Below are 23070 nucleotides of genomic sequence, written 5' to 3'. Positions count from 1 at the left end.
TAAAACACACCTATAACTCATTAAGAAAATAAACCTAACACTTTTAGACCATGCGCCGAAGCGCAAGGCAGATTTCCCTTCCTTAAATTAGCAAAAACGCGCCCTGACATGCCCTGAAAGCATTTGCGCCCTAAGTTTTGCGCTTTGCGCATGGACCGTCAAAATAGAGCCCTTTATGTCTATATATGTATATTTTAATGTCTAGGCGCAAAGTCTAAAGCGCATGCAGAAAAAATACAGATTGAGCCCTGGCGCATGGTTTAACGGGATCGTTCTTATTCTCTTAATGAGTTATGGTGTATTTAGAGCAAACCATGCATTAAATCAATTAGAGTCTCATCTCCCATTCTCTTTAGGAGTCAGCGTTACGCCATGGTGCATTTACTTTTTACATGGCAGACTTTATAAGTCAGTAAAACTGAATGCTTCACTAGCAAGAAAACAGAGGATATAGAATGAGCCTCCTCCATTTGGCCTCTTTACTTTCTCTTTAGTTTAATTTTACTCTTTAGTTTACTCCTTTGCTTTTGTGTATAAGGAAACAGTATTGTACACATTACACTGAAGACATCCATAGCAAACTAATAAATGAACACTAATAACAAAGTATGTTAAAAAAAAATTAAATAAAATAAACTGTTTCATCTAAACACATGTCCTATTTTATGCTTCATATGGTGATGCAATCATCTCCAAAACATGACAGGTGACATGACAAATCTAAACTTGTTTTTTTCTTAAAGCAAAAGTAAATATGCATATTATAAATAATATTGCTAATAATATTAGCATTATACAAAATGTAAATTTTCATGAATGAACTGGAAAAAAAAAGCATGGAGGCTTGAAGAAGACATGGAGGCAGTGGTTTTTATATTTATGTAGAAAGCATTAAGCAATGTGTAAGCATTTGGACTTGCATTGGCGCATAACTAAGCCGCTCTGCGCTGGACTTTAGACCAGCTTTTAGTTGGTCCATGGCACAGCCAGTTTCTTAAAATAGCAATGTGCCAACAATGCGCCTTAACACACCTCCTTTCTAGACCGGAACACCAAGAGACCCCAAAGTGATGCAAATGGACTTGCTATTTAAACAATGTGGTGCAAAACATGAAATTAGGTTTGCGCTGGTCTGAAAATAGCAACAAAACGCACCATACTTGTCTTACGCCAGGTTTATATAATGCCCATAGTGTTTAAAATTAAATATACAGTGTTTTTTTAAATATTTGTGTAATACTGGATGTACTCAATTGACAAGCATTTGTAGTGAACTAAAGTGTTTTTCAATGTCTTTTCTAATGAAAATACCAATACATTTTATTTAATGAAGCTACAGTTTAGTGCATTTCCGATATATAAACTTTATATGTATTGCAACATTACTTAATAAATTATTGATTAAATTATAAATGATTAAGTTAGCCAACAGATCCAAATGAGTGCACTTCTTTAGAGCATGACAAAAAGATTTAAAACGTTAAACTTACAAATTGACAATACAAAATGTATGCACTTTTTAAAAGTTCAGCGCATTAAGAAATCGACTTTCTTTAAGTACATTTGAGGCTTTGGAATATATATTACCTTCCAGTATTTTTTTTAAATAGACTTTTTAAGGTATTAAGTACACTACACATTCAATAGAGTTAAGTGCAATTCTTATTCACAGGGGAATAGCTGGAATCTTTATGCATTGATTCTGATATTGATTTTAAGCAAACAAATACCATTTTTGCAAGCATTTGTTAATCAGAGATATTGGTCTATTTCCCATAACAAAACTCATTAACAGCACAGTGGCCATAACAAATAGGTGGAGGTAAAGCTCACTGACACATCCATTGAGTTTGAGATTTACTTATTGCCTGCAGATGTAATTCACACCACGCTGATTGCTTCTTCTTTTGCTGTTTAAAGCATTTGTTAATCGGATTTATTTTACTCCTGTAAAAGTAATTTTCTTTAGTAGTCAAACTTTAAAAACTCTGAAAATTTGTTTTGGATTATATTGATATGTATTCATGCAACACGATAACGACCAGATTTATTTTGAACATCCTGATGTTTAAATGCTTATAAATACCACTATCTAAAAACAACAGATTACTAACCAAGACAAGAGTTCAGTCCTACTTTCAGGAATAAAACTACATCTGGGAAATTAGCAAGTAGACAAGAAGGGCAATTAAAGGCATGGTTCACTCAAAAAAAAAGCTCTTTTAGTATTTACAGTACTCACCTGCAGGTCATTCGAGATGTAAGTGACTTTTTAGCTCCTTGGTGATTCATGATGCAAGTCAACATCATCACTATGAGGGAAAAAAAAATAAACTTTACTGGAAAAATATTAAATACCCACGGCTCCTAATGAGGACTTATGAAGCAAAACAATCAGTCCTTGCAGGAATAGAACATCATTACCTTTAATCTACAGACAATGATAAAGAAGTCCATTCACAGTATGGAGCTTTTATAATCTATTGTCTATAATCTATATTAATTATTTTATTAACATTAACTGTTATCAACATTAAGCGAATTTAATTGCAATGAATTTAAAAAAGAAAAGGGCTAAATGACATTATAATGGCACCATCACTTTCTGTTTAATCACTCTTAAAAACATACCTGTTCAGTTTGGCTTTTTAATACAAATATTATAATAGTTTCTGTTGTTTCTCTTGTTGTTAAAATTGTCTCTATATTTAACTGTCTTATGTACAGAATGTTGGTCAGTCTTGTGGCTGTTTTAAATGTGCTTCATAAATAAATAAACTTGAACTTGATTTTACAAATTGACTGACCATGACTCAAGGTTATATTTGACTGTAAGTTTTTGTTGTTGTTTGTTTGTTTTTATGTTAAATTATTTTGTTATGGTGGTTAATTCCATTGTGGTGACCCCAGATTAATAAAAGGGACTAATCTGAAAAGAAAAAGAATGAATGAATGAATGAATGAATGAATGAATGAATGAATGAATGAATGAATGAATGAATGTGTTACTGAAGAAACAAAAATACATGTGGAGTTTCAAATTTACAAATCTAACAGAACAAGATGGGTGAAAAATGCAGGGTTCCACACAATTCCTTCATTTTGTCCCAACACAAATGGAGTAAAATTTGTTGTCACAAATTTAAGCTTATTGAACATGAAATAATTAAGTTGTGCTCCCAAAAACTCAAGAATTGTGTTGATTCAGCTCCTTTTAAAAAGTAGTAGAAGTACTAGCAGCAAAAATAATTTTTTGAGTGTATATGTGAAAATCCAAGTGAGTGAAGTGAATAATTCCTGAAGACGCTATACATTTAAGCTTGCCTCTCTTAAAACTTCAGCTCACAGAATATAGAGGTTGCTTTTCTGGAGTAAAAGTTCTCAATGCAATATTGATATACTGTACAGTATAACTGACAGATGCCAATGCGAGAGTCGTCTGCAGATCCTTATGGATTCTTCACTGTTCATGTCATGTTGAAGAGCAACAGACCTACACTTATTTTTCTTGGCACATTCTTAAGTGTAAGCATTTTGGGTTATTAGTCTACATTTTGAATGACTGTGTTAGCAAGAAAGTGAAAAAATACCTGAGAGGTTTAAATTTTAGAGTTACAGCCAGGAGAGTTTGTGAAAATTGAATGAAGTGAAGTGAAAACTTTCTGAAGGAACTATACATTTAGATTATAACCATTATTAGCCTTCAGCTCATGGACAGCCAATTCATATTCTGGAGTAAAATTTGCCAATGCAATATTGATAAGCGACAGAAACCACAGCTTGAGTTGTCTGCAGATCCTTATAGCTTCTTTGCAGGAGTTTTATGACCTCCTGAAGACCTGTAGACCTTTACTTTTTTGGCAGTAAAGTTTTATTTGGAATATCATACCTATGAATAGTAATAGAAGTGCTAAATTGTCTTCATTTTTTACACGGCATTCGGACCTTAACCAAAACAAATCAAAATATGATCTTTAAAGAATAAGACTATTAATTCAAGGACATAAGGACTTAGATTGTATTACTTTATAATACAGTGGTTCCCACGGCGGTTGTTTATAATACAGCGGGTCACAGCCCAAAGGAGGGCCTCAGCCAGTAGGGGGAAGGGGTGGGGGTCACATAATATCACAGGGGGTGGGGGGCGGGGAATCACATATTATTTTTTAAAAATTGCAGTCGACATTTAGGAGAACAATCATGTTGCCTTAGTTCATTTTAAAAATGCTATAAATGTTTGTTTTTGTGGTCACATTTTACAATAAGATTTTATTGGTTAATGTTAAATAATGAGCAATACTTGTAGGCGTACAGCATTTATTAGTCATAGTTCCACATTTATAAATATTAAGAAACAAATTCATGCTTGCTAACAGAACTAAAAATAAACAATGTTAGCATTATTTGCCTTCACGTTAACAAAGATGAATAAATACTACAATTTGTGTATTTTTCATTATTTGTTCATGTTGGTAAAACATTAACAGACATTAACTTTATTTTAAGGCAATAAAAATGTATTTATTTTTGCAAAAGGTGATCAAAACTGCAAGGGTTTCATCTTTAGAAAGGAATTCTGTTTAAAAAGTTGATATTGCTAATTGTTGTTATTTCATACCATATTACCTCATCTATGCTATCCCTTACCTAATAGTTTCTTTCTTCTGTGGAAGGAAAATGTTTGCAAGTTGATCCACTCCCATTTCATCGATTTCAGGAAAAAATATATAAAATACTTTACAGTCTGTTTAAAATCTTTTACAGTCTGTGGTTAAAACAAATTACTCTAGCTGTCGTAGGAATCCAAAACGTATTCTAATCTTGTTTCCACCCGGTCGAGAAACAAAGACGCACAGTGCACCTCTTATAGCGGCATATCATAACATTAATAAATCTGTCAAATGCTATCGTAGCTTTAGAAAAGCATAAGAAATCTTTAAAATATGAACGCACCCCCTCAGAAACGCGTTTATCCTAAACTGCCCGTATGGATTGTGGAGGACCATCACGAGGTAGACAAAGGACGTCATTTCAGTTCATGTTGATTTAACGCGAACTAACTAAGTTACCAACAAATTCGGCAAAACGAGTAAAAAATTATGATGAATAAAGCCAAGAATTAATAAAAACAAAACTGGAACTTTCAATGATAGATCACTATTTAAACATGTAAACAATTACCATTTAATTGTACTGTTACCTTTTTTCTGTTTTAGGTTGTCCAGCACATATATCGTGCCATTGGGTCTAGACATATTCCAATGAAGGGCATTAAAATGGTTCATTTGGACTCGCACCCTGATCTCCTCATTCCTGTGAATATGCCTGCTGATACAGTGTATGATAAAGAGACTCTGCTCAGGTGAGTTTAAGGATTTCAACAACTTTGGACACAAGTATAGACATTTATAATAAACATTAAAAGTTGTCCTTATTTTACTAAGACCAATTGTCCCTGGTTTTTCCCAATATCTGAAAATAATGTGTTGTTTCATAATGATTGTTTAATGGTGATTTTAATTTAACAAATTAATATAAATTTTTCAATATATAATGTCTGTTTTCATATATTAATGCTGTAAAAATTGACAGTCAAGTTATAATTTTCATTCATTCATTTTCCTTCGGCTTAGTGCCTTTATTAGGGGGTCACCACTGTGGAATGATCCCTAACAACATTAGGGATGGCTGACGTGAAATTGACGTTTCGACAAAGTGTCGAGATCCCGAAGCGCAAGTGTTTCGAAACACTGCACCGAAGCATGATCCGAAACACCTAGGTCACGTGACTAAAGTGTTTCGAAACACCTGCGTGTGCACGTGGAAACTGTAATTCAAATTAATTTTGAGTTCGAATCCCGACTAGTACAAACATTTTATGTATTTTAATCATGTTACTGTTTTATGGTGTAGTCTAAGTCTAGATAGGATACAGCTGCGGATACACCATCAATTTAGCATCATTTTTGTAACACTGTAAAACAATAATTAATATTTTTACAGTACAGTGATGGGGTTAGGTTTTGAATAGTCGTTAATAAAATACAATGGGAAATTTAATTAATAATATAAATAAATATTGTTATCTTCTGGCCACAACTTTATCTAGCAAAAACCCTTTTTTATGACCAAAACAATACAAATTTATTTACAAGGTGTTTATTCGGATGTCAGAGCAATGTCGAAACAAAACGATACAAAAACAAAGCATTACCAACTGGTATTAAAGCATTTTCAAAATAACTTTATCAGCCTGGATTCGGACCCACTATACCCAGATGGTAGTCACAAACTCTAACCGCTCGACTAAACCACTTGTAGCTTCATTGCTACAAAGTGGGTTTTAATACCCCAATCTGCTCAACTGTTCTTTGCTGAAGCTGTTTCAGTGCAATACAAATAAAATGACCACTAGGTCGCACCGTAGACTGGTGTTTCGAAACGTTTCGAAGCTTCGACACAGTTGCTTCGACTGTTTTAGTGTTTCACGAAGCCTCGCTTTGCCCACCACTAGACAACATTTGATTTTTAGGCTATAACAGCACATTCAACATGCAACTCCTGATGGAACTGCCAAATATCATGTAATTTCAGGGCCGTGTTAGTTTCAAATTTCAGTTTTAAGTGTAAAAAGTAAATTATCAAAGTGGTTCTTTTTCCCTGTTACAAGTTTTGTTTTCATGTGTCACAGAAATGTTCAATCTACAAGTTATTTAGTGCAGTAACACAAGTAAACATGTTTAATCGACAGAAGTTCCTATGGGGACAAAAGTAACACAGTTTTTTATGTCCCACTACTAATAGACCTGCCTTATTTTTCAATTCCACATTAGTTGTCAGTGTTTTGACTCATATGTTTTATAAGATTAATGCACATTGCCCATAATAATAAAAAATAAATAAAAATATTATAGAAAATGTTAACATTTTGCATTGGTGGGTTGCTTTTGAAACATTTGATGAAAGTGAAATTTAAAATGAAAATGCTGCTTAATTGTTTTTGCAAAAATATAGGACAAATATGTTTGCAGTTAAAATTAACAAGGTTATTAGCAGATGTATTTAAAATAAAGAAAATTAAGACAGTAAATTTAGCAAATATAGTTTTATTAATATTTTTGTACCCACTTGTGTGTTACTTTTATCCCTGCTGATGGGGTCAAAAACAACTATGTGCAACTTTTGTTTAAAGTGAAGTTATATTGGAGTTGTTCTGCATTGATACAAAAAACACCTGATTTAGATAGACCACTGTTGTGAGTTAGCAACCACAGCAAAAAAATATATATATTTCTGCTAAAAACATCATCTTTTAAAATGAGATTTTTAAGAAAAAATGTACTTTCACCGCTGCTCTCCCCCTCGCTCCTTGTGTTAATTTGAAAAAAAAGCACAATACTGATGTTTTTCCAAGTGATGGGTTGCAGCAGGAAGGGCATTCGCTGTGTAAAACATATGCTGGATAAGTTGGCAGTTCATTCCCCTGTGGCGACCCCAGATTAATAAAGGGACTAAGCCAAAAATAAAATGAATGAATACTGATGTTTTAACTTTGGATGATTTAAAAAATGATGGAATAACTCAGATTATCAATTATCTGTTCTTTTTTTTTTTTTTTTTTTTTGTTACATTATTGACAGAAAACACAACAGAAACTGTATGGTCCTCTGTTGGACTGTGTTTTGAAATATGTGCCATTGTTGCTGAAGCAAAGCCTGAACAAATTAATAGTCTGCATAAATACTCCTCTGTCTTTGAAAGACTGAGGAACTTTAAAAGGCAACTCATGCTGCTGAGACTAAAGCCTGCTGATATTTGCTCACACCAGTGGTTGTAACAGTGAATATGAGACTTGACATGTTTTTGTTTGCTCTTGCAGAGAGCTGAGCATTGAGAATTGGATTATGCCAATGGTGTATGCTGGACACGTGTCCCACGTAGCCTGGCTGCATCCATACTGGGCTCAGCAGATCAGAGAAGGACAGCACTGTATGTGTGTGGGGAAAGATTCATCCACCACCACCATCAGGTCAGGAGACGCACAGCAGCATGTAGCCATGAGATGGCAGCAGACATTCACTCATGACTACTTTAATTTACTTTTAATAGGGATGAGATCTCCACACTGTCAGATAACACTGTACTGTTAGAAACACTCATACATGGGGTCGTTTACATATCCTGATGTTGAGCTACTGTCCCAAATATTGTTGCATATAAACACAATAAGAGGTAGCACGGTGGCTTAGTGGTTAGCATTGTTGCCTTACAGCAGGAAGGTTGCTGGATTGAGTCCCGGCTATATTGTCCGTAGTGTATGTGTGTGAATAAGATTATATGGGTGTTTCCTAAAGATGGGTTGCAGCTGTAAGGGCATTGGCAGTGTAAAAACAAATGCTGGATAAGTTGGTTGTTCATTGCACTGTGGCAACCCCAGATTAACAAAGGGACTAAGCTGAAAATGAATTAATTAAACACGATAAGCAGACGTGTTTGACCACAGCTTTCTCTTTTTTTAGAATCTCTCCCATGGTACTCAAACAGGGCAAATAAGCAGTTTAATTATTTAAGGAATGAAAAACCTAAAATGAAAATTTACTCATCATTTACTCACCCTCAAGTTGTTACAAACATTTTAGATTTTTTTTTATTCTGTTAAACACTAAAAGAAGATTATTTGAAGAAAGCTGAAAACCTGTAACCACTGACTTCCATAGTAGGGGAAGTACTGTAAATACTATGGAAGTCGATGGTTACAGGTTTCTAGCTTTCTTCAAAATATCTTCATTTGTATTTAATAGAGGGGGCGACGCAGTGGCGCGGTAGGTAGTGCTGTCGCCTCACAGCAAGTAGGTCGCTGGGTTGTTGGTTCGAATCTTGGCTCAGTTGGCGTTTCTATGTGAGGTCGTTTCTGCTGTGGCGACCCCGGATTAATAAAGGGACTAAGCCGAAAAGAAAATGAATATGGTATAGCTGGAAGGGCATCCGCTGTGTAAAACAGATGCTTTTCCAGGGGTCAAATGCTTGTTCCTGGAGGGCCGGTGTCCTGCAGATTTTAGCTCCCACCCTAATCAAACAAACCTGAACAAGCTAATCAAGACCTACTAGGTATACTTAAAACATCCAGACACGTGTGTTGAATCAAGTTGGAGCTAAACTGTGCAGAAAAACCAGCCCTCTAGGACTGAGATTAATGACCCTTGCTTTAAGCTAAATAAAATAAATGATAAGGCCTTGGTTGGTCAAAAATTCCAAAAATGGTCCTGGAATACATTTTATTACAAAAAAAATTAAGTTATTAATATTAATTTTAACTATGTTTACTTTGAATTATACAAATAACATTTTAAAATAAAACTTCTTACATTCAAATTAGTGTTATTGGTCATCCAACTCAGTAGGTTATGTCTAGGCCCACACGGAATCTGCATGCGCAGAAATCTGCAGATTTCTGTAGAATTTAAGCCCGTTATTGAGTCTATTTATTTACTTGTGTGTGAATGGTTGTTAGTTTATATTTAATCAGTTTTTCAATTAATTTAGAAATATTATTGACAAACATGAAAATGTCCATATGATTTATTCACAATACAGTTTGTACTTTACAGTGCAAAGTAATATGTTCTGTATTTTAGTAGATATATACGATACTTGCCTTGTTTACCAATTAAGTTAATTTAATTGGATTTGCATTGTGAACATTTAATAAAAGTTTAAAAGGTATTATTGTTTTACAAAATTCTCCGAAGAAATAGCAAAACATGTCTGCAGATTCTGTCTGGCCCTAGTTATGCCCTTTCACACACACACACACACACACACACACACACACACACACAAACACACAAAAAACTAGGATCTTAGAACTGTGGCTGTGATACTGCAGCCTCCATTATTGCAGGATAAGGATTCTATTCTTTTTATTACAAAAAAAAAAAGCATTTTCTCTATTCCAAATAATTCAGATCTTTTTTTAACCTATAATTCAGATACATTTTGCCTTTTTCAATTAATTCTAGTTTATTTGTATAGAGCTTTTCACACTAATTGTTCTGAAGAAGCTTTTTTTTAAAGTACATTACAATCAGAATCAAAAGCAAAAATTGCTTTTCCACTGCTCATGTCTTAAATTTATAAAACAAAAAAAAAAAATATTTTGTTTTAAGGACCCTCGTGAAATCCCTTCTCACTTTGCAGGGTGACAAGCAAAGACGATTACTTTTTGAGTGACGCTCTTTACGTTCCTCTGGATCACCTGGAAAACCCAAAGGAGTTACATTTACACGTCATTCGAGTGGATCCTGTCGTCAGCTCACAGACAACTAAGCTTGAAAATGGACAAAGCGGTGCTAAAATACCTAAAGCAGCTCAAACGCAGGACGACATGCAGTTAAAAGCAGACACCCCTTGCACTTCCTCTTCTCAACCGCCTGATGGCAGCGCTGCATCAGGAAACATCAGCGAGACAGCCAAGAATAAAGCCGATGATGGGTCAACAAGCTACATCACAGACAAGCTTTTAGCAGTCATTGAGCAAACCGACCCTTTCATACTTGACATTGACTTGGACTTTTTCTCCTGTAAGAACCCTTTCAAGGACATGTTCTCGCAGGTGGAGTGAGTCAGCACAACCATTGTTAAATGTAGCCCATTTTGTTTCTTCAGACATGAATTACTTCTCCATACATTTGACACACTTAGGTTGTAACTTACTGATATAGAAAACACTAATAGAAAAAAATGGAAGACGTTGATTATTTTGTTTAATTGAAATCTTCACAGCTTATATGGAAGCTATATCTATTTGTCTGTTTTCCTCTGCTTTTTTTACAGGAAGAGTTTACACTCCTGAAAGAATTATACAGTTTCAGCAAGCCACAGCAGGATCCTGATGAGGTAATTAAGATTGTTAATCAATTGTACTATTAATTCATTCTGTTAATTCATCCACAACAGACAACATTCTGGTAACTATGGGCCTGTTTACAGGTAGTATTAATAAGATGCAGTTTTGACAATCAGATCACGAGTAAACAATACTATACAGTAGGGCTGCACAATATTAAAACAAATCGGACATTGCCATGTTTTGTTTTTCTGCGATATAGTTCAAGTCAGAATTATTAGCCCCCCTGAATTATTAGCACTGTTTATTTTTTTCTCAATTTCTGTTTAACAAAGATTTTTTTTTTCAACAAATTTTTAAACATAATACTTTTAATAACTCATTTCTAATAACTGCTTTATTTAAAATTTTCCATAATGATAGTAAATAATATTTTACTAGATATTTTTCAAAACACTTTTATACAGCTTAAAGTGATATTTAAAGTTTTAACTAGGTTAATTAGGTTAACTAAGCAGGTTAGGGTAATTAGGTAAGTTATTGCATAATGATGGTTTGTTCTGTAGACTATCGAAAAAAATATAGCTTAACGGGGTTAATCATTTTGACCTCAAAATTGTTTTAAAAAATTAAAGATTGCTTTTATTCTAGCTGAAATAAAACAAATAAGACTTTCTCCAGAAGAAAAAATATTATCAGACATACTGTAAAAATTTCCTTGCTCTGTTAAACATCATTTGGGGGAAAAAAGAAAAAAAGAAAAAAAGAAAAAAAAAAAAAATATATATATATATATATATATATATATATATATATATAGTTATATGTATATATCAAAGGGGGGCTAATAATTCTGATCTCAACTCTATATTGCGATATGAATGCAATTTCACTAGATGACTTAAATAGCGGTACAGAAATTGAATAATCACATATAGAATAACACTACATGGCATCTTCATTGTATAATTATTTCACTAAAATATGTTTAGGCCTTAAAACAAGACATTTTCTACATTATGGTAAAAATTCCCAATGACTTCATGTTCTGAACTGTGACTCCTGGTCAAATATAATCCCAATTCTACACTGCAGATCCTGCTATGTGACTATTGTGGATGCACACATTGTGATATCGCTGTTAAAACAATACATTGTGCAGCCCTACTAAACAGTTTCAAAAAGGATCTAAAATGTTTCGAGCCTTTCCAGTTTCACACACTTCAAAAAGTGCATTTGGCTACTGACTGAAAATGTGATTGTTAAGGGACATCTTGTGATAAAGCACTCAAAAAAGAAGATATTCATATTCATAATTTGTTGTGTTGCACTAAAGCAACATTTTTATTTAGCTTGAATTTCTGCTTAAAGATGAGCTGCATAACTTGCAGGATTTCTGTGGGATTTTAAAAAGTCTGAAAAAACAACCTAAATTTAGGGCCTTAAAATCTTTTTAATTCACTAAAGTATTGGGCTCTACAGTATGTCTTAAATAATTAAAACATTTCTCTTTAAAACTTTTAATTTCCCCAAGTACATTCTAATGCTCCCAATTGTCCTCCAATGTTTTGCTGTAGGTTTTTTATTAAGTAACAGTTTTGTTTAGTTTTTTAATATATTTATTTTATTTAAAAAATAAATTCCGGCACTCATAAAGCTGATTTTTAAGTAGTCATTCTTCATTATTGTTATTCTTCTGGTCACATATTGATGCTGTAAACATATGGGCTGCTTGGTTGGTTTATAGAAACCGTGATGCATTTATAAATATTATTTGATCAATAAAGACAAATAATATTAGTAGTCGACATGGGATAACAGATTTTAAGGTTTACCGAGGTTTGAAAAAGTCAAGGTTTTAAAACCGCAAAAAAGTTCTGTTATACCGCTTCCCAGGCATATGAAAGTTTTGTTTAATGTGTTGTAAAGAAATCAGTGTTTTTGAAACTAATGAAGAGAGCAGATATTAGTGATTTATTTGAATTATTTAGCCTGTCATGTTTACTGTTTTAAAATATTATAAATGTTTGCTAAAATAAAATGTATTTTGTTCAATAGGGGAAAAAGTTTTTTTATTTATTTTTTTATTCAGACATTCAAAAAGAACTTATTTTAGAGCAATGATCACAAAACAAAACAAAAAATGGAATTGTAAAAAGGTCTATTGCAGACATTGAAAGTCAGGGAATTATTGTCCAAGTCATGGAATAATAGGTACTTTTGTTTTGACATTTTACTTTCAATTCATCAAAATAATATTTATTGCATTGTCTCACATTCTTTGCCTGTTGTTATTGTTAGTCTATTTTTCTTCAGTGACAATTTATTCTTTTTCTGCTTATCAACCGGCATTCACTCAAGTCAAATGCAGTCACCAGGCTGTACCTATTAAAATGCTCCATTGTTTTGTACCTGCTCAGTGCTCATCGCATCAGCTGCTGTTTTTCTGCTCATTATTCACCTTATTTTGCAGTGTGGAAAGTTAGCTCTCTTTTTTTTGCAAATGTGTTTGGACTTCCGATTCATTTGGCATTATGGGTAAATGGCTAGAAATAACAAGTGTCAGCAAATGGCCAAACTACCTGTGCTTCAAATTCAATACATGATAATTAAATAATTAGAAAATAGCACTTTGCAACATCTAGCAGCATAACAAGCTGTATGGCTCAAAATGAGTACAAGTGATTAGACTAGGGGTCACACCACGTTTATGTGAAGAAAATTAGATGGATGGGTCAAGGAAATTCAGCTTTTCAGGAGAAAGCCGGGGAATTTGACATTTGGCTTAGAGTGGGAGTCCTGCAAATAACAGTCTTTACACATCCATGTGTGTTTGGTTTTCAGGAGGAGCTTTTAGAATGTGTGGAGAGACGCACGCGTCAGCTTGAAGACCTGGAGGCTGCGTTCGCTGACCTGCTTGAGGATGACGGCCAGGAAACTGTTGAACGTTTAGCAGCAAACCCAGGGTACACGTTACTGCTGTCACTGACACTGTGTTTTGTGTTTTTTTTTTTTTATTATTATGGCTTCATATCAGTACACCACTGGCCTTGATTTATTACTGTACATTGTCCGTGTTCATTTGATCAAGCAGAAGATGGCATGGCTTAATGCATTGATTTTTTTTTTTTTCATTTTCTTTGCAGAATGAAATCTCTTTTCGGACTTGTACACAGTCTTAAGAATCGACCATCACCTCCGGACTATGAAATGGTGTGTTTGTTTTATATTTTAGTGGATATTTTAATCATGCTTTTAGTGTATGTCATTTCATATATCCCAAATAGTGTCTTTTTCTTTATTTTATTTGAAGAAGAAAAATAGTATCTATAACTTCAGTGACCTCTTGTTTAACCTTCATATTCTTTTAATAAGTTCCTCTGAAATAATCAGAACTCAGCCGGCAGCTGATATTGAATCTTTATCCCTCTTTTACAGTAGAGTACACATTCATTTTTCAGACATTTACCTCACATCTATTCTAGTCACGTTGTTTCAGCTTGGGGCCAATTTGACACTGAACAATGTTGAAAAATACACTAAAAGAAATGAGAATAAGCATCTGTTGGGAGTGTATTGCTACATGTAAACAAATTAGAATTTTAGGAATTAGTTCATTTTATGAACTATTAACATAAAACTAGTAACAGGCATGCTTTAAAGTTTGAAGTTAACAAATCATAATCATCAAAGTTTATAAAGCTAAGAATATTGATTTAGGTAATGTCTTTGTTTATGGTTGAGCCCAATTACTCACATGAAACGTTGAATTGAGGGAATAAAGGTTTTATTTGTATTTCTTTTACAAAGGTGTTCTAATTTAAAAGGTAGAACATAAAACTACCACTATCCGTTATCAGCAGTATATCACTCTAAATCAGAGATGTCCAAACTAGGGCCTGTAGGTCAAAGTTGGCCCATGGTAACCTTTGATTTGGCCGGCCATCCCATCTGAGAAAAGAGGGAGGATGATAGGGATGGTTTAGATATTGTCATTTAAATATTATGTAACCTTTTATTTGTTTGCTTGTTTTATTGTGAAGCTACAAAAATCTAATTGAAATTAAATGTTTTAATTTAAATGTTGTAATTTAGTTTAAAATGTGCATACTGTCACACGACTGATAGAGGACAGTGAAGAGACTTTGGTGTGTGAATTAAGGCAGTTCTTATTCTGCTTGACTAATGTATTCAGCATTGAATTCCACTGTGTTATAAATGTGATTGCTTATGTTTTTGCAATAAGTTATAATTGAAAACTATGCTGGAAAAAAATGTACTGCATTAGATAAAATTGTACTGTATTAGATAATAAAATTGATAGTAACCCTTTCTATTTATTTTAAAGTATTATGAAGAAAATTACCCATGGCAACTTTAATGTAAAATAGTTTGGTATTTATCTTCGACCCACAGCTCTCAATAATATTTAGTTTTTGGCCCTTCTTTTAAGAATGTTTGGGCACCCCTGCTCTAAATAATCTGGTGTTGGTATTATTTAAGAAATGTAGTAATTATCATCAGTATTTTCTTTAGTATTAATCTTAGGCATATACAAACCTAAAAGTGTTTTTCTTTAACTTTTAGTCTTATTATATACAATACAGTGTATTTAGTTCCCCATATTTTAATTAACCAAACGTAAATCACCACACTACCAGATAAGTTTTATGCTATGACCAATTTACTTCAAATGAGTCCCAAAGAAGGTCGGCACTTAATAATTTACTAAATAAAGCACAGGAGAAAAGGAAAAACAAACATCTCGGCTGTGAGTTTTCGTCAGTATGTGGTAAGCGGCAGGCTAACAAAGGCACACAGTGATTTATTTAATAAATTATTTAATGCAGACCTTTCTTTTTGGTACTTTCCATATTTTAATAAAGAATATGTCAGCAACAGCAACCCTATGGTTGATGAAATCATAGCTACTGCATAAGTTTTAATGAAAACGTCTGAAATGTTAATCTAATTATTGAAAACATCTACAGTTATTAATACCCATATTACTTACATTAAGAATTAAATGTAAAAAAAACAACAGTATAGCAAACATGCAACTTGATGCTTTCTATAATAATTATGTAGGCCTATCTTTCCTTGAATTCTTATTTTACCTTTTCCTTACTTCACAATAAAGACTATAATTTGTACTCCACATATCTAAAAACACTGATGTGTCCACAAACACAAAAAATACACACAAGCGACTCTAATGTTGAACATCAAAATACTAAACCATAGATAACTAATTTCCTAAAAATGCACAATAACACACACTGCTCATTGACTTATATTAGAATGTAAGTCTGAATTAAATGCATGTAGTGGGTACAGAAAGTATTCAGATCCCCTCAAATGTTTTACTCTGTTATATTGCAGCCATTTGCTAAAATCATTCTAGGTAATTTTTCCTCATTAATACAGACATATTGTTTATGTAAAGCACTTTGAATTACCATTGTGTATGGAATGTGCTTTATAAATAAACTTGCCGTTCCTTGCCAAACTTACTATCTGCAAAAATGTCAACAATTCTGTGCTTTTCTGTCAATATGGTGAGCTGTGTGTACATTAATGAGGAAAAAAATGAACTTAAATGATTTTAAAATAACAAGATTGAAATTTTAAGGGGTTCTGAATACTTTTCGTACGCACTGTATTTTTTGAAAGCTGCTGAGTGTCTCCAAACAGAACATGAACGATAGCAATTTTGCCCCTCTGGGTTTGTAGTGCTGAGGCTCGTCTCACCTGATTTATTTGTGCCTGTGCTGTTGAGTCTAGGTGCATCAAGCAGGCTTGACCTGTGATTACTCCGAACTCCCACACCACATCAGCAGTGACGAGGAGATCCAACAAATGATCACGGCCGTGCAGCTCTTCCTAGAAACCCTGCCGAAACCCACCATAGTCACTATATCAAGGTACATCAGTCATTAGAGCACATATAGACATCTGTTCTGCAGCTTCTTCTCAGAAGTACATCTGATCATTTAAACTTTCACTCATGCTTTGTTATGTCTCCAAGGTTAATGGAATCATTCAACCAGAAATGAACCTGTCATGATTTATTCACCCTCCGCTTGTTTCAAATCTTTGGAGTTTCTGTCTTCTGTTGAACACAAAAGAAGATACTTTGAAGAATGTTCAAATTCAAATCAGTTCAATTCAAGTTTATTTGCATAGCGCTTTTCATGATGCATATTTCATAACATCACTTTGCTGTAAGAAAGCATTATACTTTTCGGTAACACTTTACAATAAGGTTCATTAGTTAATGCATTTACTAGCATGAACTAATCATGAGCAACACATGTACAGCATTTATTAAGCATAATTGAACATTTACTAATGCATTTTTGACATCCAAGTCCATGCTTGTTAACATTAGTTAATGCACCATGAGTTAACATGAACTAACTATGAACTACTGTATTTTCATTAACTAAAGTTAACTAACATGAACAAATACAGTAGTAAATGTATTGTTCATTGTTTGTTCATGTTAGTAAATGCATTAATTAACATTAACTAATGAACCTTATTGTAAAGTGTGACCTACTTTTCAATTAGGAAAAGAAGCGGTTATCAGAAGTAATGTACTTTTTGCAAAAATGTAAAGTTATGGGATTTTACATCACATAGGTACAGTAATGATGGTATTCAAGCAAGATGAACATGATAATAAGCAGTGATTAAATTCTGTTAGGGAAAATGTAATGTTTCTTTTTTTTTACTTTATTGTAAGTACATTATGAGGTCCTCACTGGTACTGTCATTCTATATTTGGTTGGTACTAGAAGGGATACAGCTGTGGCCGGAGGTTAACGAAAGTACTTATACTATTTATTAAATTACTTTTTAATCATATTTTATCATTGCCTACCCCAAGCCTAAACCTAGACCTCACTCTTTTGTAAAAATATAAATATGTATATAAATATGTAAATATAGATATGTAATAATATAAATGTTCTTCTATAATTATATTTTTTGATTCTATAAGACTAAACTTTTTCTCGATTTTGTAAGGTAGGATTATCAAATTTCTTTTTGTTATGTTTAATAGCAGCATAACGAGAGAGATATTTCGAGAAATTGTTATAACTTTTCTTGAAAGTCAAGTTTACATACAATAAGATTATTATGCCTCTGAAAAAAACTCAGATGATAGTGTGTGGTTTTGGAAGTTTCTGATTGGCTAATTGACAACATTTGAGTTAATTGGAGGCACAACTGTAGATTAGTATTTAAGGAAATCCTCAAATACACTGCTTCCTTTTGTGACAACATGGGAAAATCAACAAGCCAGAATCAACATCACAAAAAGACCAGATTACAATTTGCTAAATTACACTGGGAAAAATAATAATTTTTGGTGACATGTCCTGTGGTCTGATGAAACTAAGATTGAACTGTTTGGCCATAACAACAAGTGTTACATTTGGATGATAAAGGGGAAAGCTTACAAGCCTAGGAACACCATCCCAACTGTGAAGTATAGGGGCGACAGCATCATGTTGTGGGGCTTTTTTGCTGCAGGAGAGCCTGGTCCACTTCACAGCATACATGGCATTATGAAGAAAGAACATTATGTAGAAATACTGAAGCAACATCTTAAGACATCAGCCAGAAAATCAAAACCTGGCCACAAATGGGTCTTCCAAACAGACCATGACCTTAAGCATACTGCCAAATCATTTAGAATGTGCTTTCGTGACAACAGAGTGAATGTTTCGGAGTGGCCATCACAAAGTCCTGATGTCAATCCTATAAAAAATTTGTGGGCAGAGTTAAAAAAGCTTGTGCGGGCAAAACAGCAAACAAATCTGACTGTCAGTTCTGTCAGGGGGAATGGGCCAAAATTCCTTCAAACTATTGTGAGAAACTTGTGGAAGGATACCCAAAAGCTAGAGCTAGAAATGGACAGCAATTGCTGTGCATATAGCCCATTGAGGAAGTAAACCATTTAAAGCTTTATTAATACAGGTACACAGTAGTATTTTTAGTTAGCCAGCAAAGAGAAAATCAAATTGTGGGTGAGATGATCATATTTTCTGGACCTGGTATTAACTATAAAGCTGCATTCTGGTCTTACTTTGATTCTTAAAGATGTAGGGCTACCAGCTAATAGAGCCTTACAACAATCCAGTGTCAGATTCATGATCACAAGAACTAGCTATTCAGCATCAGAAATGAATAACATATTCCTTTTTTATCACCTGGCGATGTTCCTAAAGTGACAGCAGGCTGTTTTTGTAACATAAACAGCCTTGACAGCCATAAGCACCTGGTAGCTGTTGACTTCTATTGTCATTTGTTTTGTCAGTGACTACCAGTTTCCAGCATTCTTCAAAAAATCTTTTGTGCTCAACAGAAAAACAGGAAGTCGTAACTACTTGAGGGTGAATAAACAATGGCGAACCGTCCCTTTAATAATATTGGCTGATTTTAGAGATTCAGATTTCTTGTTTTGATTTTGGTCTGCATTAATATTGTAAATTAGGATGTAATGAGTGTTTGCAGACTGACTGCTGGTCCAAAAGCAGATGCTTGTATGTGTGCAGTTGAGACAGATGGTGTTGTGTGAGGCTTGTTTCTCAGTGATCTGTTAGCAGGGTTTTTAATGAGTAGACTTAACATCGCCCTCATCAATCACACTCTTATCTGGGGGAAGCAAAGGGGAAGCGCAGCCCTTCATGGAACATGGGAAGGTTTTTTTCATTTTCTAGTCTTTTAATACCCAATGTAGACAGCACATCACCAGGGCCAGCATGCACCATTTTGATTGATATATTTTGGGAGTGCTAAGGGTGTAGAATGTAAAATATTCATATATGGTTTTGCCATTAATATCAGGATCCTAAAAAGACTTTAGACCTTAAAAAGCTTTTGGCCTTAAAAACTCTTCTTCACTGAAATATTGTATTGAAGGTCTTAAATAATTTAAAACAGGTCCTAATTTTACTTTGTCCATGTAAAGCTACACTCTCGGGTCAACACCCATCTACCAATGATCCCTCTCAGAAAATATTTTAACAAAACTCTTATTTATCGACTTGGTTTAATTATCTTTCTCACAATAACATTTATTCAACAGTTCTCTGTGTATTTATAGACCATATATAATGAGGACGCTGACCTGAATAGACTGTTGTGCATACATTTAAATTATTATGCATGTTTTTTTGTTGTTGTTTTTTTAAAGAAAACTTATGTTGAAAAAAAAAATACAACTAGCATTTGCTTGTTTTGACACATTCTTCAAATTAGAGTGATTCAAAATGAATACCACAACTTTGAAAATCTGTAAGTAATCAAAGAAACATGATGGAACCTTTTGTAATTAATCAATGTGAAGAGCACTTACAATTTTTTTTTTTCAGTAGAAAACAAGTTCACAGATGTTTAGTATGACCTCCTCCAGAAACTCAAGTGACATCAACCCGATAATAAAATTCGTTCCACACTCTCTGTAGCATCTCGGGCACAACAGTTTGGGTGGCTGCAGTTATTCCTTCTTTTAGTTCCTCAATGTGAAACTTCGGAGCTTCCTTAAATCGACGACAGAAAGAGCTTTGCTCTCCTTTTCTTCCTTGCAGAGTTTTCGATTTTCAAAGTTGTGGTATTCTTTTTGAATAACCCTGTATTTAAGAAAGTAACTGATTTTATTATTTTTGATAGGGCAAGTAAATATCTTTTCTGCATTGTTTAGTCTTGTATAAGTCTAAAATGTGATTCATAATGTTCTTAAAAATGACTTAAAGTCTTAATTTTGGCTTTGTAAAACCTGCAGAAAGTTGATGTTTGTTTTTTTTTTTTCTAAATTACCGTAAAATGTCTTTACAGATATTTTATTATCATTTATACAGCTTAAAAATGAATGAATTTAAGAAAATGATTTTTTTGAAGTAATTTTAAATATTTCGTTTACATCTATAGATTTATATATTTATACATTTACCTATTTTTATGCATACACAAATTGGTTTTCCCAGTTTTAACTTCTGAAAAATGTCATTTTTTTATTGCCAGCATATTTCATTCATTCATTCATTTTTTTGTTGGCTTAGTCCCTTTATTAATGCGGGGTCGCCCCAGCGGAATGAACCGGCAACTTATCCAGCAAGTTTTTTACGCAGCGGATGCCCTTCCCAGCCGCAACTCATCTCTGGGAAACATCCACACACGCATTCAGACACACACACACCCATACACTACGGACAATTTAGCCTACCCAATTCACCTGTACCGCATGTCTTTGGATTGTGGGGGAAACCGGAGCACCTGGAGGAAACCCACGCGAAGGCAGGGAGAACATGCAAACTCCACACAGAAACGGCAACTGAGCCGAGGTTCGAACAAGCGACATTCTTGCTGTGAGGCGACAGCACTACCTACTGCGCCACTGCATCGCCCGCCAGCATATTTTTAAAACATTATTATCACTGGTGCAGCTGGAAGGGCATCCGCTGCGTAAAACATATGTTGATAAGTTGGTGGTTCATTCCACTGTGGTGACCCCTGATTAATAAAGAAACTAAGCTGAAAAGAAAATTAATGAATTAGAGCATATTATCACGGGTGCACTTAAATGCACATAATAACTCAAAGCATGCAGCATTGTCTTTAAACTGCGACATTTAACACATCATGTGCTTTTACTGTGAAAGCATGACAGTTCCTGTACCTTTCAGAATAAATACAGTATTTGAGGATTAATAATTGCGCTAATCTAGAGATGCCCAAATTACGGCCCGCGGACCAAAGCTGGAGAAATTATTTATTATTAATTATTTATTGTCTATTTAAATTTAATGTAACCCTTAGTTTTATTGTTTAAAGCTATCTGGAATTAAATGTTTCAGTTAAATGGTGTAAATGAGTCAGATTTTGTTTAAATGTAGACTTTATTGAGCAAATGAAGCCAAAGGCAGATTCTGTTTTTCTAGTGTATTCAGCACTGAACTCCACTGTTATAAATGTCATTGTTTGTTTTTATTGCAATAAGTTATCATTAAAAAAGTTATACTGATTGGTTAATATTCTTTAAAATAATGTTTTCTATTTATTTTGAAATGTTAAATAGGCCTAAATTACAAAAATAACCATGGCAACATTAATTAAATATAGTTTGGTATATTTACCTTCGGCTCTTAATGACATTTATTTTTTGGCCCTTCATACGAAAAAGTTTGGGCACCCCTGCACTAAAGCATATCATATTTACCTTTTGTTACCTTCCACTTCATTATCAGTTTTTCATATACTGTTTCAATGACTCACATTTGGTGCTTGGTGAGCATTTATTTTATGCTCTATACGGTTCAATATAAACGTTTTCAGTTGTAATAAAATCAGAAAAGTATGTAGTAGTATCAAGGTGTTTCCTGAACTTCTATTTGTTCTTGTCAGATCCAGTTTGGATGAGTATTGTCCAGCTGAACAAGTGGATTCCATCCAGATCAGAGTGCTGAACATTCTAGAGTCCCTCTTCGGCTGCTTAGATGTTCACAGAGATTACGAATCAATACCAGCAGAGAGCACATCACACACCGCATGAGGAGAGAGGTTAAATTCATCATCAGCTGCAGCATCTTTTTTTTTTTCAATGACTGTTTTCAGATGCTGAACCATGCTAAGATTTGCCCTGCACTATTTTGCGGTTGAGTGCATATCTCACAACGAATGTATGGATGTGAATGGAAAAGAAAATTAATTTCCAGCTGGGAAATGGGCTTTTAATTCAAGAGGTTTTCGTGTATATGTTTGAAGTGCATTCATTCATAATACGAGCCCCTGCCACTGTAGAGTGGATATACTGGAAAACCTTGGTAATAATGTATCTGTATTGTCGCCAGAACAACAAAATAAAAAGCCCAAGATTTCCATATGAATTCTGTGCTGCAGTCATTCATCCCCAATGCATTCAGGCTTCAGTTTGAGAATAGCAGATGCATTGATATAAGACAGCACTTTTCTCCTCTTCCTGTGTGGCCGCTGGTGTTTCTGCTGTCTTTGTCTGAAGCCTGATGTGGATACCAATTCATCTGAGCTTTGTACTGCTCCACACACACAGACTTCTAAAACGCCCCCCCAAATATCCCTGACCTGACTCTAAAAACACTGCATGCTGAGCAAATGTGCATGCAGAGGAATATTAAAAACCAAAATTTAAATGCTAATGTTGCTTACTCAATTTTGTGTTGATCCGAATTTGTATG

The 23070-nt window shown here is 34.0% G+C and overlaps 1 protein-coding gene and 1 long non-coding RNA gene across 6 annotated transcripts in view; one reads left to right on the top strand and one right to left on the bottom strand.

Annotated features, from left to right (window-relative positions):
* The window catches only part of LOC137487827 (uncharacterized), a 63391-nt gene extending 58554 nt beyond the window's left edge, over nt 1-4837 (bottom strand). For all 5 annotated transcript variants that reach the window (XR_012392353.1, XR_012392371.1, XR_012392367.1 and 2 more), the window contains exons 1-2: nt 4648-4837; nt 2243-2312 (exon numbers count right to left, since the gene is read on the bottom strand). This is a non-coding gene — a long non-coding RNA (uncharacterized lncRNA). The remainder of the gene's footprint in view (nt 1-2242; nt 2313-4647) is intronic.
* Nucleotides 4838-4896: 59 nt separating this feature from the next.
* zgc:56556 lies at nt 4897-22735 on the top strand. Its single transcript, NM_200331.1, is given in 9 exon segments — nt 4897-5012; nt 5217-5362; nt 7880-8029; nt 10198-10612; nt 10834-10896; nt 13691-13812; nt 13993-14059; nt 16631-16770; nt 22262-22735. Coding segments are annotated over 9 exon segments (1320 nt in total). The 5' UTR covers nt 4897-4943; the 3' UTR covers nt 22410-22735.
* The last annotated feature ends 335 nt before the right edge of the window (nt 22736-23070 follow it).

Source organism: Danio rerio, chromosome 2 (assembly GCF_049306965.1).
Source record: "Danio rerio strain Tuebingen ecotype United States chromosome 2, GRCz12tu, whole genome shotgun sequence".
In the NCBI taxonomy this organism is placed as follows: domain Eukaryota; kingdom Metazoa; phylum Chordata; class Actinopteri; order Cypriniformes; family Danionidae; genus Danio; species Danio rerio.
The sequence above is the reverse complement of the archived record's forward strand: the minus strand, read 5'-3'. Positions and strand labels throughout refer to the sequence as shown.